Source organism: Carettochelys insculpta, chromosome 2 (genome assembly GCF_033958435.1).
Source record: "Carettochelys insculpta isolate YL-2023 chromosome 2, ASM3395843v1, whole genome shotgun sequence".
In the NCBI taxonomy this organism is placed as follows: Eukaryota; Metazoa; Chordata; order Testudines; family Carettochelyidae; genus Carettochelys; species Carettochelys insculpta.
In genome coordinates this window covers 266247122-266264162 of record NC_134138.1, presented here as the reverse complement: position 1 = coordinate 266264162, position 17041 = coordinate 266247122, and the positions used below count along the sequence as shown (strand labels likewise).

At 45.3% G+C, this 17041-nt stretch overlaps 1 protein-coding gene across 7 annotated transcripts in view; it reads right to left on the bottom strand.

Annotated features, from left to right (window-relative positions):
- PRKAG2 (protein kinase AMP-activated non-catalytic subunit gamma 2) overlaps positions 1-17041 on the bottom strand; it is a 401630-nt gene that overhangs the window by 250464 nt on the left and 134125 nt on the right. For all 7 annotated transcript variants that reach the window (XR_012644083.1, XR_012644082.1, XR_012644084.1 and 4 more), the window contains exon 3: positions 11419-11698. Coding sequence is in view for 4 of the 7 variants with exons in the window: in XM_074985101.1 (XP_074841202.1) it covers positions 11419-11698 (280 nt within the window). In the remaining 3 variants the exon portion in view is untranslated. The remainder of the gene's footprint in view (positions 1-11418; positions 11699-17041) is intronic.

Below are 17041 nucleotides of genomic sequence, written 5' to 3'. Positions count from 1 at the left end.
TGCCATATACATCGGACAAACTGGACAGTCCCTACGTAAAAGAATAAATGCACACAAATCAGACATCAGAAATGGCAATATACAAAAACCCATAGGAGAGCACTTCAATCTCCCAGGACACACAGTAGCAGATTTAAAAGTAGCTATCCTGCAGCAAAGAAATTTCAAGAACAGACTCCAAAGAGAAATTGCTGAGAACATAAGAACATAAGAACATAAGAATGGCCATACTGGGTCAGACCAAAGGTCCATCAAGCCCAGCATCCCATCTGCCGACGGTGGCCAATGCCAGGTGCCCCAGAGAAGGAGAACAGAAGACAAGTGATTTATCTCCTGCCATCCATCTCCTGCCCTTGTTATGAAGGCTAGGGCACCATACTTTATCCCTGGCTAATAGCCATTTATGGACCTGACCTGCAAAAATTTATCAAGCTCTTTTTTAAACCCTAAGAGAGTCCTGGCCTTCACAGCCTCCTCGGGCAAGGAGTTCCACAGGTTGACTGTGCGCTGTGTGAAGAAAAATTTCCTTTTATTAGTTTTGAACCTACTACCCATCAATTTCATTTGGTGTCCCCTAGTTCTTGTATTATGGGAAAAGGTAAATAATTTTTCTATATTCACTTTCTCCACACCATTCATGATTTTATATACCTCTATCATATCGCCCCTCAATCGCCTCTTTTCCAAACTGAAAAGTCCCAGTCTCTCTAGCCTCTCCCCATATGGGACCCTTTCCAAGCCCCTAATCATCTTAGTCGCCCTTTTCTGAACCTTTTCTAATGCCAATATATCTTTTTTGAGGTGAGGAGACCACATCTGCACGCAGTACTCGAGATGTGGGCGTACCATAGTTTTATATAGGGGAAGTATGATATCTTTTGTCTTATTATCGATCCCTTTTTTAATAATTCCTAACATCCTATTTGCCTTACTAACTGCCGCTGCACACTGCGTGGATGTCTTCAGAGAACTATCCACTATAACTCCAAGATCCCTTTCCTGATCTGTCGTAGCTAAATTTGACCCCATCATGTAGTACGTGTAATTTGGGTTATTTTTTCCAACATGCATTACCTTACACTTACCCACATTAAATTTCATTTGCCATTTTGCTGCCCAATCACTCAGTTTGCTGAGATCTTACTCAGTTTGCTGAGATCTTACTCAGAGCTACAATTCATCTGCAAATTCAATACCCTCAGCTCAGGATTAAACAAAGACTGTGAATGGCTGGCTAAATACAAAAGCAGCTTCCCCTCTCTTGGAGTTCACACCTCCAGATCTACTGATGACAATACAACTCAGCCTGCCTGACTGAGCTAACCTCGTTACCCCCAGCCTTACTCTGGCCTATTTATACCTGGCCTTGCAGATTTCCAGGACCAGCATCTGAAGAAGTGAGTTAACTCACGAAAGCTCATGCTCTAAACTTTTCTGTTAGTCTATAAGGTGCCACAGGACCCTTCAGTGCCAACTTAGTGGATTTTGAGAAATCTCCTGGCTGGGCTGCTAAGTCAAGTTTAGTCCATCTATCTTTCCCTGGGACTTTGCTGAATTCTCAGTAGGGTTTTGGTGATGGTCTCCTGCTTGGGCATTCACTGTCTGTGGCTTAGGGCAATCCTGTTCCCCACCCTACTCCCCATTCTACCCCGTTGGCTGAAGTTTCCTCCCTTTTAAAGGCCTCCCTCCTCTCATACCTGATTGAAAGGGTCAGAGAGGTGCAGCTACCCCTGCTACCAGAGTCTCTCCTGCACCATTTTCTTTCATCTCTTTCTCTTTCATCTGTGGGGGTCTATACATCTCATCACAATAGCCTTTGGAATTCATGAAATGTTTAGAAATCATGAACAGCAACAATTATTAAAATACTATTCAGTAACAAATAGCATGACATTCTCCCCAGCCCTCCCACTGATTTCAAGACCTCTCTTTACGAACATAACAACTAAAACCACTCACAATCCTGTCTTCACATTAAAGGCCATATTTTTATCCCACTGAATTTAATGACAAAACTGTCACTTCACCTGGAACTAGGATTTGACAGTCTGGCCAACTCTAGAATGTGTCACTGTTATCTACACCATGGTTGTTGTGGGAGGAGGGGGATGTTAGCCACTTCCACTTTTGTTCAAACTTTAAAATGACCAAAATAGAAATAATGGCCTATTAGCAGCCAGTGCAAAACAAAACATGAAGTCACCACTATGAGCTCCAGACAGTCCCACCTGCCATGCAGAGAACAAATCTACACCATGCCAACAGGAGCGCACCATGTTCCACATTTTCAAGTGCCACATGCAGCTCTAGTTGGCATAACTTAATACAGTTACATACAGCACATTGCTCTCCTGGGAAAGCAAGATGTACCGTGCCTTGAAAGCAGCATCTACATTTGTGTTTTGTGTGTAGTGTAAACAGCATCAGGAAAACTGCAAGGAGCAGACTGGAAAGGAATCCCTTCTGATCCAGTTTGGTTAATAAGGGAAAGCAAGAACTGTGCTTAAATACCTAAATACATAAATAAATAAACCCCCCACCAAACACAATTTTACCTGTTCTGTCTAGAAAGCAAGATCTGGCCCGTCACCACAGTATCCAAGTGCCCATTTCACATGCGAGATACAAGCACGGATCCAAATTTATTGCAAAGATCAAAGATGAGCATTACTTAGGAGATGAGAGAGACCAGGGCACTCAGACCAAAACACTCAGGAGCTTTGATAGAAAATGGTGCAACTTAGTGCCTAGAAAAAGTCTTTTTTTTAAAACAATACTTTTTGGTTCTGAAAATAAATATAGAAGGCAGGAACATCCTGCTTAGATTTCATGATATACCACATGCCCACATAATGAAAAACACCAGCCTTGGAAGCCTATTATGTACAAACAGCTCTCAGGAAGATGTGCCTTTCTAAACTCAACGGAAAAGCAGCTACAAGGAACGTAATCTGCAGAGAATTTCAATTAAAGATGGTTAAGCATACTGTAAAGGATGAAGCTACAAGCCTTCATCCCCAAAAAGATGATTTAGAAATTAGGCTCAAAATCTACCCATAAGCAAAGGACATTAGAACCTTTTGTGCTTAACATTTATCATCACAGCTTTACACAACATGCTGCTATGTGTGATCTTTCATCTCTCTGACCCTGCCAATCATCCCACTTGACTAAAGAGAGCTGAATGTTCTGCCCCTGGCACCCTCACACCTGAAAAAATACACACACTCTTATTTCAGGGGGAAGGGGGAAGCCCAACACATTTAACACGGGGCTTGCAAAATATGATCTGTCCAGAAGCAAAGGTTTGAAGAGACCCTTCCTGGTGGTCCAGAAAATGCAATATTTTGGGAACAAATTATAGGATGATCTGGGCCAGACCATACTATAATGTAAGACATCACGCACTATGCTAAGGAAAATTAGTGGAAAGTTTTATTCTGATCTACAAAGCACAGAGCTAACAGCTCCTAGATCTCAACATACAAACTGGAGTATGGACAGTATTATAAAATGTTTGATCTATTTAGAAAATGTTAATTAAATTGTTTTCCTTAAACTTTCTGATGCTTGGGGATCACTTACAGATGCAGATCCAATTATATATCCAATCCTGCTCTTGTTGACATCAATGGGAGTTGGCCCACTGTGATGGTTTGGATGATAGAAATCTCCTTGAAACTGTCACTCAGTGGGCTGGTAACACTGAGCTGGCCTATCTGCCCTCTAGGACATCCACCATCCTGTTCTGCTGGGTCAGATGCTCAGAGGCACAGAGTTGGGGTAACAGCCCCCCAACAGAGTAACAAACACTGGAAACAGTGGTGCTCTGAGAGGGCTCAGCTACAGGGACTGTCAGCCTCCAGGAGCATAGCCCAAATAGGAATCCCAAATACATACATTTTAGTCTGTGCAAAAGGTTTACGCAGAGCAAGCTCATAAAGATGTTCTCCCCTTTTATGAATGAGATGGACACAGCTGTTGCTTCCCCTCCTCTTCCCAGTAACAAATATTTACACTGGGTTCGATAATAAACAAAAGTATAAAAAGTAGGATTTAAGTGATTGTAAATGAAAACAGATCAAAGTAAATTACTAAACAAAAATAAAACAAAAATGCATCAGTCAAGCATAATACACTAAGACAGAGTTCCCCAAACTTTATATAGTCGGGACCCAGTTTTTTTCAGTCCCTTTTTTTGCAGCCCAAAAATATAAATGCATATAAAGAAAAGAAACGAAAAATGAAAAAATTTTCACTGCTTATTATTTATTCACAGTAATAACAGTACATAGTAATAATTTGTGTATTTTCTAAGGATTGGTATTTTTTTTTCCCAAGGACCGGTACTGGGCTGTGGACCCCCACTTGGTAAAGGCTGCACTAAGTGAAATTGTTACAAATCATATTTCTCACCTTAGCTCTTATTTCAGATGCAATATCTCATAAGCAAGAGCTGACCTCTTTCTTTGGCCTGGACCCAGTAATGGTCCTCCATCTTTCTAGTTATAATTCTTAATTTTTCCAGGTGTTTTAATTTATCCACTTTTTTTTTTTTTGAAGGGAGGAGGGCATGTTGGTTTCAAAAGCCAGCTGAAGAAATTCCTTGTTTGCGCTCCATCCCTTATATAGTGTTTCCCCAGGGTGTGAATTCTTTGTGTAATTCTCCCATGGAAAAATACCCGTTCAAGATGGATTCCAGCAATGGGTGGCATGGTCATGCATCTTTGTAAGACGAACCACAGTTTGGGCTCATGGGAAAACAAAGCCATTTACAGATCTTTGTCTTGAGCACCATGCCATTAAGTTTCTTACATACACTAATCACTTTCATTAGAAGACCTTGAATTAAGAAAACAGGTTGCTGTTAAATATTTCTAACTTCACATACAAGAATGATACATGCACATAAACAGAATATGCACATTTATGGGATTACAGGCTACTTGCCCTGTTTTCCATAACGCATATTTGGGTTATATATATTCATAAACAAAATTATTTCTATAAACAATATGGGGGCATCATGTCATACCCACCACTTCAGTAGCAGGAAGACATAAACCCTCCTTGTCCTGCTTTAATTAGTATCACCCCCACCCATCCTTCAAATGTCCAGGAGTGGTGAGACCACTCTCAGAGCAGCAGTCCCATTCCTGATGACCACAGTGCAGCAGCTGCCCCACAGCCAAGAGCCCTGGCAGCTCTGGCTAATGCAAAACCTGGACATTATCCTCAGAAAGAGGCATTTTATATTCAGAAACACCTCAGTTTTCTGAGACATTCCCTCTAAGTCATTCACCTCACCACAGTGGTAATGTTAAGAGACTTTAAAATATATTCTATAATTATACATAGAAATAAAGAACGTCAGCATGTTGTAAGTACCTCATCTACTCATAACTGCAGGATAATATTGGAAAAGTGAGGCTACAATGGAAACAGGAAATGAATCAGAAGCGCTCTCCCGATAATTGGAAGGAAATAATGCTAATAAGTATGTCTCTGGCTGTCCTAGAAAAATGGTCCATTGCTGAGAACAGGTGTCAATATCTGGTGCAGCTGTAACAGTGCTGGACATTACCTGTCCTTGTCTGGGCTGTTACCTAAACTATATACAGCACCTTCTCATCTGTGCCCATTGCTGATGTGTTGTCAGTAACTTTTCTAGTGTACACAAGCCCAATAAGTTGCATAAATCCACCATGGAGAGAGAATACCAGCAAAAAACAGTGGTTAGAAGTTTCCATGCATCATAATTGTAAAAGGAAAAAGACATCAATGGTCCATCCCCTTTCCCCAGGTTTCAGAGGCGGTTCTTCATAGGTCCAGGGAAAGGAATAGGAGAGTACTGGCTGGAGAGACTGTGCGGAGGAACACTTATTGTCCTTCAGACCAATCGTACAGAGATCAGGAAGGAATATAATAAAGCTCAAAACTGCCTTAGCTTTCCATACTACCCCTCTTTGATGAGGGATTTATCTTAAAAGATGAGTCTCGGGTGTTATTATGGCAGAGGTCCAAAGACATCACTTGCTTCCACACCAAAGTTCCTGCCTCTCATGTTGACCTGGACTCCATTTGGACTGTGGAGGACTTAGGGAACGCGTCCCAGGAAGAGGAGTAAATTCTCCCCTGCCCAACAGAATAATCATGAAAAAAAACCTCCTCAAGTTTATTTCCCAAACTTTAGCTCCCACTTTGCTGCACCCTGTTGGGTTTACCATTGCAAGGAGCCCCAAAAGTATAAAAAAAAAAACTATTTTACACACAGGATAGTAGAGCTATGGGAGGGAGGAGAACTAGAGAAAGCAAACAGTTGTAGTGTTTCACAATACAACTTATAACTATGTACGGTAGCATTTCAAAGGGGAGATGAGGGGGAGTAGACACTATGCATTGTACTTATGGATCTCAAAGAGCAATCTAAATTTTGAGACCCTGAGCACAAGAGCAGACTTAGGACAGACAATTAGCAGACCCTGAATCAAGTTTACAACAATATAATATATTAAGGAAGTTTATTCCTTAACATATGCCACTAGTTTGAGTGGAACACTGTAAAAATAGGGCCTAAGTTGCACACAGCTGCAAGCTATTCATCCAAAAAGCCCTTTGTCAGGCTGACCTAACTGACCCTGATAATTTGCATAAACTCTTGTGCTCATTACAGAGTAAGCAGTTTCACAGAAACTTGTTATCAAAATAAGAAACAATGCAATTCTAAAACAAATCTTGGTGGAATCAAATTCAGCTTAAAATCTGAGAAGATGTTTACTAGACATATCTATCATAGTTAGGAAGCCTCCACCAAAGGAGGGATTAAATGCTGTAACATAAAACTGAAATGTTTTCTAGTTTAGCAGTGGGATACAGGAAACCAGAGCTACTTGCACCATCTTCAGGTATAAGGCAGTACAGCATGTAATGTGAATACCATTTTTGCACACAGAAAATCTATCCATTATCTGCTCTCCTGGGCTGTGTCTACACGTGCCCCAAACTTCGAAATGGCCATGCAAATGGCCATTTCGAAGTTTACTAATGAAGCGCTGAAATGCATATTCAGCGCTTCATTAGCATGCGGGTGGCAGCCGCGCTTCGAAATTGACGCTCCTTGCCGCCGCGCGGCGCGTCCAGACGGGGCTCCTTTTCGAAAGGACCCCGCCTACTTCGAAGTCCCCTTATTCCCATGAGCTCATGGGAATAAGGGGACTTCGAAGTAGGCAGCATCCTTTCGAAAAGGAGCCCCGTCTGGACGCGCCGCGCGGCGGCAAGGAGCGTCAATTTCGAAGCGCGGCTGCCACCCGCATGCTAATGAAGCGCTGAATATGCATTTCAGCGCTTCATTAGTAAACTTCGAAATGGCCATTTGCATGGCCATTTCGAAGTTTGGGGCACGTGTAGACACAGCCCTAAGGAATAACGGCATCGTAATAAATAAGGTATATGGCAGTCTTTGTGCAGTACCCCAATCATCTCTTCAGTTGAACAACACAATCAGTCTCACCCGCAATTATCAGTAGACTCATAGACTTTAAGGTCAGAAGGGACCACTGTGAGCTCTTGCACACAGCAGGCCACAGACCCTCACCCTCCCCTGAAATAGACCCTTAACTTCTGGCTGAGTTATTGAAGTCCTCACTTCATGATTTAAAAGTAGTTGTCACAAGCAGATTGGAATCTACTGGTAGATCCTGGAGCCTCTGACTTGTGATCTTAACTGGTTTGGTGGGTGGGGCTGCCAAGTGCTTGCACTTCAGCTTCCTCTGCCCACTCTGCAGTGCTTTTCCTGCCCTCTGTCTTGCAGCTACCTCCTGGGAGCCTCCTGCTTGCTGTGCTGGGTGGGAAACACAGAAGAGGAGTGCACTGATGCCAAGATGTCCCCCTCCCTTCCATCCCTAAAACCCATGTCCGCCTTAACTATTTTCTGTTTTCAGATGTGTTCCAAGCCCTTGTGTACAACTGATGTCAAACTACAGTAATCCCTCGAAATGTGTGTTTGTGTGTTAACTTAGACTTAGGTCCGCCTGTGCGTCTGGGCATATTGGGCAACAAGTGCTTTCCAGAGATTCTGGTCTGATGCTACTGTTTCCACTTCTTCCCATGTTATGCCAATGTTCTCAAAATCTTCTTTAACCATTAAGCACAACTCAAAATCGCACTCCTCCTGGCCCTGGCTCAATGCCTCCACACCAGGCCCCATTTCAAACCCCCCACGTGGCTCCAGCTCAACCCCACCCCCACCCCCACATCGCTGCACTAGCCTCCAGCTCAACGTCCCTGAGCTCCGCTCCAGCTCAACCCCCTGCAGGGCCGCACGCCCTGGCTCAGCTCCACCTGCCCCATCCCCCCTAACCCACCCCAGGCTTAACCATCTGCCCCCTCTCATGGCCCTAACCCACCACCAAGCTTATCCCTCCCCAACTGCCCCCCTGCAGCCCCCAGGATTTACATTTCAAAAGCAGCTTCAGGTGCTCCAGCTGCTTCCCCAGCTGCAGAACATGCATTCCACTAGGGGGGAAAAACCCTACCCAGACTTATGTAAAATTAAAGTTATGCAAGGGTGCATGGCAACACACCCCTTGCATAACTTGAGGGACTACTGTAGCAAGCCTGTATTTTCCCGGGTCACAGTTGCTTGAACATAGGAACTATATTAGCAATTCTCCAGTCACGGTGTATGACTAAGGCTAAGATTTAGTCATGGGTACTTTTAGTAGAAGTCATGGACAGGAAACGGGTAATAAACAAAAATTCACAGCCTGTGACTTGTCCATGACTTTTATTATAGATACTGTCCTCCAGTCCTGATTTAAAATCAGTAGCTGTTGGAGCCCCAAGGTGCCACTGCTCTGCAGGGCCCCAGGATATCTCTGCTGTACATGGTCTTGAGGGATGATGGCTGGCTCTCACTCTGGTGGCAGGGACTAACTGTTCCCAGCTACCCGGAGGGCTCAGGGACCACACAGTGTGTGATGGAGTGCGGGGGGGCATGTGTGAGAGTCAGGCGGGATGTGTGTGTGACAGGCAGAGCAGCTCACAGCGGCTAAGGATGACCCCCTGGGGCTGCAGCCTAAGCTGGCAGGTAACACCTCTGACCTGAACAAAGAGCAGGGAGGAGCTGAGGTAGGGTTTGAATCAGAGGTGGCAGTTAGAAGCTGGGGGGAGGGAGAGTTGGAAGGCAGCCAGCCTGGCTGAGGGGGAAGCTACACCCCAGATGGGGCACCCCTAGGGCTCCTCTCCCCAGCGTGCGTTACAATGACCATCTCTGCCTGCTGCACTGACACTTCTGTTCTGAGCTGTGCCTCTGTCAACTAATAAACTTCCTGTTCTACCTGCTGAGTGAGAGTCACTCCTGCCTGCAGACAGGCTGCAGTGCTTGGGGACCCCCTGAACCCCATCACACCATGACCATTGCCACTTGGGCACCCCCCAAGGCCAACCTGCATCAGCCACTGCTCAGGCAGCCCTGAAACCAGCTGCCCAAGGCCACTCTAGCATACTGTCCCCCAGGTTCACTCCAGCAGCTGCCCAAGTGGCTTTCCAAAGAGGCCGCTTGGGCCACCCCATCCAAAGAGCTTAGCGGTCCCACCTCTTCTTTCCCTGACTTCTGATTTGATATGGCTATAGAACCTTCTACTTTGGATTTTAATTGCGAGGTCCAACTCAGCTTGGCTTTTGGCAGTTCTCACTTTATCCCTTCACTTTTTGACTGCCAAGAGGTAATTTTCCCCACTGATCTCCCCCACCACCCATATCCGTGGGTGGCTGTTTCCCCCAGCTCTGCAAGGCCAACCACCTGTGCTTTCAGCCCTCCACCAGAGCTGGGAGACCCAACGGTTGTAGCCCGCCCTGAACCTGGGCTGGGACCTAGTGACTGCTGCTTGGCCTGCACATAGGGCTGAGCTACTAAACTGATGTTTGTTGGCTCACCCTGAGCTAGGGCCTGTGCCAAGAGACTACATGCTTAAAGGTGCAAACAGGTCTGTGCTTCTGAACTGTGGACTGCTTGTGTGCTGCCTGCCCTGAACCAGGGCCTGGGCATAGTGACTGCAACCCAGCCTGAGCAGAAGTTTGAACAATTGAACTGTAGATGTTTGGTGCCCCATCCTGAACTAGGGCATGAGCCCCTATTGACTCTGCTGGGTCTGGCCATGGACCCAAGCCTCAGGACTCTTTTTGCCTGCCCCAAGCAAAGGCCAAGGCTTTTTGACTGTGCATTTGGTCTGATCACAGACCCAAGCCCCTGGACTCTTGTTACCTTCCCTGAATGAGGGCCATGGCTACATGACTGTGCTTGGCCTGACTGCAGGTCTGGGCCATGGGGGCAGTGCTGTAGTTGATTTCCAGTGTGTGAATGAGCAGCTGTGTAGCAAGCTGGAGTGGCTGCCCACTGACCTGGAGGGGAAGGAGCCCCTTCCAGGCCCTTGGTGGGCTGCACACCCTTATGATTCCTATGGATCAAAGAATGCTGTTGGTTCAGGTTACGCAATATACATAAACCAAACACAGCATCACTACTGGTGCACCTTTATGGGATTTCATTTCACACACACACACACACACACACACACACACACACACACACTCCAAACTGTCAACCAATTCCAACAATTCCTAGTAATATGCAGAAGAAACTTGAGCACTTTTTCTTCTGAGAGTCACCTGTCAGTACATCCGTTTCCTAGAGCACCTGAGATGTATGAGCTCTAACTCTTCAATCCCATTACTAGATTTTAAAACACAAAAGTAAATTGTTTCCTTTGACAAATAAGTTATTCAAGAGACTCATTCAGTAACTGGTGCCCAAAGTACTGAATAGGCATAATCTGTGTGTGATAAAAAGTAGTTAGTTGTGTTGAATCATACCAATTTAAGTGTCTATTGGTTTCAGAAGGAGGAGATGAAACTCTCTCTCCATTGCCATCAGATCAGGAACACATATCATTTTCCTGTCTATGATAACGATAATTTGTAATAGCACAAAGAACATCAGTAAAGTAACCACTGCCATTCTCTGTGGTGTTAGTGAAGTAGAACCTCTATCATTCTGAATTTAAATTTACCCTTTGTGCAGCACTGTCACTAACACTATGCACCACTTCAGGTCCACATAACCCCTGTCGATGACCTGCTAGGCACACTAAAGTCAATGGCAAAATTCCCAGCAACTTCAGTGGGCAAAGGATTTTATTTAAAGTCTTAAATATGACCCGACTAGATTTCTCCCTTTGCCTGGGGAAAGCCTCATGTCTGTTTTCCACAGGAGAGCTAGTGTGCAAGAAACTGATGAACACCTTATGTGAATCTGCTCATAAATAGTAAGCATGTGCGCCATCCACACTTTATGACTATAGGCAGGAAAAGAAGAGACGTACAGTGTATCTTCCTGAAATAACACGATCAATCTCTTACTTTTTCTTGATCTGGAGAAAAACTTGATACCACCAGGCGAGGTAGATGGGTTAGAACTGGGAGAGGATTCTTTGGAAGAGGACCTGAAGATCCCACTGAAGCTCATGCGGCGTGGGGAGCGTGGGGGAGACTCCTGATACGGGAATGGGAACACTGTTTTTGGTGAACCTGGGCTATGTTTTGATCTCACAGGGGCAGACACAGGGCTGGAAGGTCGATTTTGGAGCCCTTTGGAGAAAAGGCCTTTGGAAGGGCTGCTTGTATGGTAGCTCTCTTCTACCTGCGGAGAGAAAAGAAAAACACACCATGAATTCAACACAGTTTCAATTCAACATGAATTCCCTTAGAAGGTTCAGAGCCTGCTTCTGTGAAGCTGTCAAAACCAGAGCTGGGTGAAGGGTAGGCAGAGTCTCACTAGCTCAGCTCAAGCAAAGAAGCTAAAAACAGCAGTGTAGATGTTACAGCACAGGCAGTGGCTCAGCCTAGTCACCCAAGTCAAAGCCCCCTTGAGCTCTGGGTCCAAACTTAGATGGCTAATGCAACTGTCGTCCTTGGCGCAATGAGCACAGGTCTCTCTCTTTATGGTAAAAAGATGACAAGTAACCTATGGAGGGCATGAGGAGAGAAATACCAAACAGATTTATACAATTGTTATACATATATATTCATCTTTATAGGGATAACAACACTCAGCTATCACTGATTCCCCCATAACTTATCTTTTCATGTAGGCTTCATGGAAGCAGTGGATTCTATGTGAGGTTCTGTAGTTTTGACAGAACAGAACTAACTATATATGAATTCTAAGTGTAGCATTATATGATGGATTTGACCATTTTTCTACAAAAAAAGAAGGATGAATGTACAGTTAAGGAACTTGACTGGAACTTCCCAGTTGTGTCACAGACTCCTTGTGTGTCCTTGTGACAGTCATTTTCTAAGTGCATGAGTTCTGCCCCGCCTTCTGCATGATGTAACTACTTCCCTTAGTTGGACTGGAAGCCAAGGATGCCTGAACTTTTCATTCCAAGCCCACCCCCAACCCCCGCTACCAGTAATGGAATCTGACCACACTCCCCTGACCTGGGAGCGGACTGGGCCATGGCTAGGGACGGGGGCTGGAGCAGAGCAGCAGACAGAGGCAAAGAGTGGCCCTCAGTAACCAAGAGGCAGGTAGCAAAGTAGAACTGGGGGCAGAGCAGGGCTGAGAAGCATTCACAGTTCCTGGACATTCCTTCACGCCCCCTACTGAGGTACATCTCACAGTGTGGGGACCGCTGCTGTAAGCATTTTTGTTACAGCTGTACATCAAAGAGAGCATGATCTGTGACTGGGTACTGCAGACATTGCCGCAGTATAAACAAAAACTATTTTGCATACTATGTAAACATCTTCAAAGGAGCAATATTTTAAAGCTGTTAATAATTTTACAGAAATATTACAATGCAACACATGATTAAACTCACTGAAATTACTGCCACAAAGGTCTAGCTCACAAGGATATCTTCAGAAAAAGCCAAGGAACAAAAACGCCGATACTCACAGCCTATCTTGAGAATACAGATTGAAACTCTCTTGTACGGCAACATCCCTCGTCCAGCAGGGCCATGGATGTTGTTGCACCAGAGATACCTGGACCAGAAAGTTCCAGCTGTGCAGGGCTGCAGGAGCCCTGCTGGTGGCAGGGGGCCCCGGTGCAGCCCGACAAGTTGGGAAGCCCTACTACAGAGGGCCCAGATAGGTCTGGGAAGCCCCACTGTGGGGAGCCCAGCCCACGTCAGAAGCCTCAAGAGGAGACACATGGCAGGAGCCTCAGAGGGGAATCCAGATGGGGTGGGGGAGTCTGTCAACCCCATGGGTGAGCCCTACAGAAGTGGGGCCCTCCTCTAGGCAGCCAGAGGCCTGACTTCCCCTCGTCCAGCAAATCCCCTCATTCAGGACCATTCAGATCCTGAGGGTGCCAGATGAGGGAGTTACAACCTGTACTGAAAATTTAAATAGATAATGGCCAAAGACATTAACTGGAAGTGAGGGTATGAGAGAGAGTTCTGTAAATTTCAGTCTAGCACCCATCATAATCAGATAGCTGCAATTATTATTACAATTTGAAAACACTTGAAAGTTGATAATTTCATTAATATCTTACCTAAATGACAAGGCCTTAAGAATGTAAAATGGTGAAGTGTCAATGCTTTTTGTGTTACCTTTATTAGTTTTCACCCTTAGGCTTATCCAGTAATATCAAAGTAGTAGTAGGTATCCTTCAGTCTACATAGACTATGGATCGCGCCCTTTAAAGTTTCAATTGAGGACTTCATTTACAGTGTCTATTGTGACTATGAAGACCCACACGAGAGTGACAGTCCTTGCTGCATCTCTTGCACATGTAGTGGGTGTCTGGCAAGTCCTCATTGTGCTTTCTGTGCGCTCGCTTCTCCTCTGCTAGCTGTCTGATCTTCATCTCGCCCTTCTGAAGGCCCTTGTGTAACCCCTGCCTCCATCTGCTGCGGTCGTCTGCTAGTTCTTCTCACTTGTCCAGCTCGATGTCTACCTCTCTGAGGTCTCTCTTGCAGACATCTTTGTAACGCAACTGGGGGCATCTGGGAGGTCTTTTGCCAGAGGCTAGCTCACCATACAGGATGTCTTTTGGAATCCTTCCATCATTCATCCTGTGGACGTGGCCAAGCCAGCGGAGTCGACGCTGCCTGAAGAGGGTGTGCATGGTTGGGATTCCAGCTTGCTCGAGGACGGCGGTGTTGGTCACTCTGTCCTTCCATGATATTCCAAGGATGTGCCTGAGGCAGCGCAAGTGGAAGACGTTCAGCCTCTTTTCCTGGCGGGCATACAGGGTCCAAGTCTCGCTGCCATAAAGGAGGGTGCTGAGGATGCAGGCTCTGTAGACTTGCATTTTGGTGTGAGTGTACAGCTTGTTGTTATTCCACACTCTCTTGCTGAGTCTGGACAGAGTTGTGGCCGCTTTTCCGATCCTCCTATTTAGCTCAGTGTCCAACGACAGGGTGTCAGTGATGGTGGACCCGAGGTAAACGAACTCATGGACGACCTCTAACGTATCGTTGTCAATGTTGGTTGATGGGGATTCAGCAACATCCTGACCGAGTACATTTGTCTTCTTTAGGCTGATGGTAAGCCCAAAGTCCTTGCACGCTTTGGAGAACTGATCTAGCAGTTTTTGAAGCTGGGCTTCTGTATGAGACACTACAGCAGTATCGTCTGTGAACAACATGTCTCTGATGAGGACTTCCTGCACCTTAGACTTAGCTTTCAGCCTTGCAAGGTTAAACAGTTTCCCATCATATCTTGTGTGCAGCAAGATGCCCTCTGTTGAAGATCCAAAGGCATGCTTCAGGAGGAATGCGAAGAAGATCCCGAACAATGTCGGAGCAAGCACGCATCCTTGTTTGATGCTGCTCCTGATTCTGAAAGCGTCCAATAATGCGCCATCATATTGGATGGTTCCTCTCATGTCTTCGTGGAACGACTGGATCATCTTGAGTAACCGTGGAGGACAGCCTATCTTGTGGAGCAGTTTGAACAGAACATCCCTGCTGACCAAGTCAAAGGCCTTGGTCAGGTCGATGAAGGCTACGTAGAGTGGCTTCCTCTGCTCCCTGCACGTCTCCTGCAGCTGCCTTAGAGAGAAGACCATGTCAACGGTAGACCTCTCTGCACGGAATCCGCACTGCGATTCGGGGTACACCCTCTCAGCAATCTTCTGGAGTCTGCCACGGATGACGCGAGCGAACAGTTTACCAGTGACGCTTAGGAAGGAGATTCCATGGTAGTTGTTGCAGTCGCTTCTGTCTCCTTTGTTGTTATACAACGTTACAATGTTAGCATCGCGCATATCTTGTGGAACCTCACCCTCTTTCCAGCACAGGCACAGTAGCTCATGTAGGGGTTCCAAGAGTGCGTCCGCGGCACACTTGATTACCTCAGGTGGTATACCATCCTGGCCAGGGGCCTTTCCTGCTGCAATGCTGTTGATGGCTCTCTTCAGTTCATCTACAGTCGGTTCTTGATCCAGTTCGTCCATTACTGGTAGGAGCTCGACGGCATCGAGGGCTGCGTCAACCACAACGTTCTCCAGAAGTAAAAGACAAGTTCTATGATGTGCTTAGTGCTGCTGGAGCGCAAATACCTGCTCGTGAACAACTGTACATCTTGGGTGACTTCAATGCAAGAGTTGGAGCTGATTGGGCCTCATGGCCTTCCTGCTTAGGATGCTTCGGTGTGGTAAAAATGAATGACAATGGACAGTGTCTCCTTGAACTGTGCACGTACCACAATCTGTGCATCACAAACACATTCTTCCAAACGAAGCCACAGCAGAGTGTCGTGGAGACACCCACGCTCGAAGCACTGGCATCAACTAGACGTGGTCATCACTAGGCGTAATGACCTCAAAAATGCCCTTCTGACACACAGCTATCATAGTGCTGACTGTGATACAGATCACTCGCTAGTTTGCTCCAAGCTCAAGCTGAGACCCAAGAAGCTGTACTGCTCTAAACCTGCTGGAAGGCCCCGCATTGATGCCAGAAAGATGGCAAACTCGGAGAAAGCTGAAAAGTTCAGAGAGACCCTCCAGGAAAATCTGCACGGCGGCCCTGGGGCATCCAGACCTGTGCCAACTATGGTAATCTCGGAGGAATGTACGAGGGTATGAGGAAGGCATTAGGACCCATCCAGAACAAGATGGCACCTCTGAAATCCAAATCTGATGAAGTCATTGCTGACAAAGCCAAACAGATGGAGTGCTGGGTTGAGCACTACTCCGAATATCAAAACAATAATAAAAAAATACAGTTTTCAGTGTTTCTTTATAGTACAGAACCTTTCTACATGAATGTATCTGGAGAAATTTGGGGACAAAAATCAAAAGCTAGACAGTTCTTCAGTAACTTATCAATGAATCCTATTTATATGTTAGTTAGACATAAAAGAAAATTGTTTTGAAGTACGATACAGAAGCAGCAGTATCTTTTATTCATTTTGGTTACCACGATTTCTCTTATTCATGTTAAGCATCTGAATAAGGACACTGAGCACCAGTGGGCGAAGCTGAACATTTTAAGTGCACGCAACTAAATGAAAAGAAATTACTGCAATGAGTTCTTTCATAACAGTAAAACATACTCACTATGTACCTGTCACTGAATTATAGGGGATAGAAGCCTATGACTTTTCTTTGGACAACAGAATTGTACTTCCTTCTTAGAATATTTGAGGTGAACAGCAGATTTCAAAAAGGTGGAGTCACTTATAGAAATAAGAATAGCAGCAACAATTTAGTCTTGCTAGCATTAGTCACAAGTCACTATCAATCTTCATGCTTCAAGGCACAAAACAATCACAAGCTGGGATCAGGAAGAAATTTGTGAGGTTTTTATTTCTCTATCTGAAGAATCCAGCATTGGTTTCTGTTGGAGACAGGATACAAGATTGGATGGATCATTTTTCTCATTTTTTATGTTCCTTGCAGTATACTCCTACTTGACACGAAAGCATAACTCCCATTTGTGCGTTTGAAAAATTCATCACAGATATAAAACTGTCACTTTCCACTTTCACTAAGTGATAACCTTCTCTCATGGTTGTATGT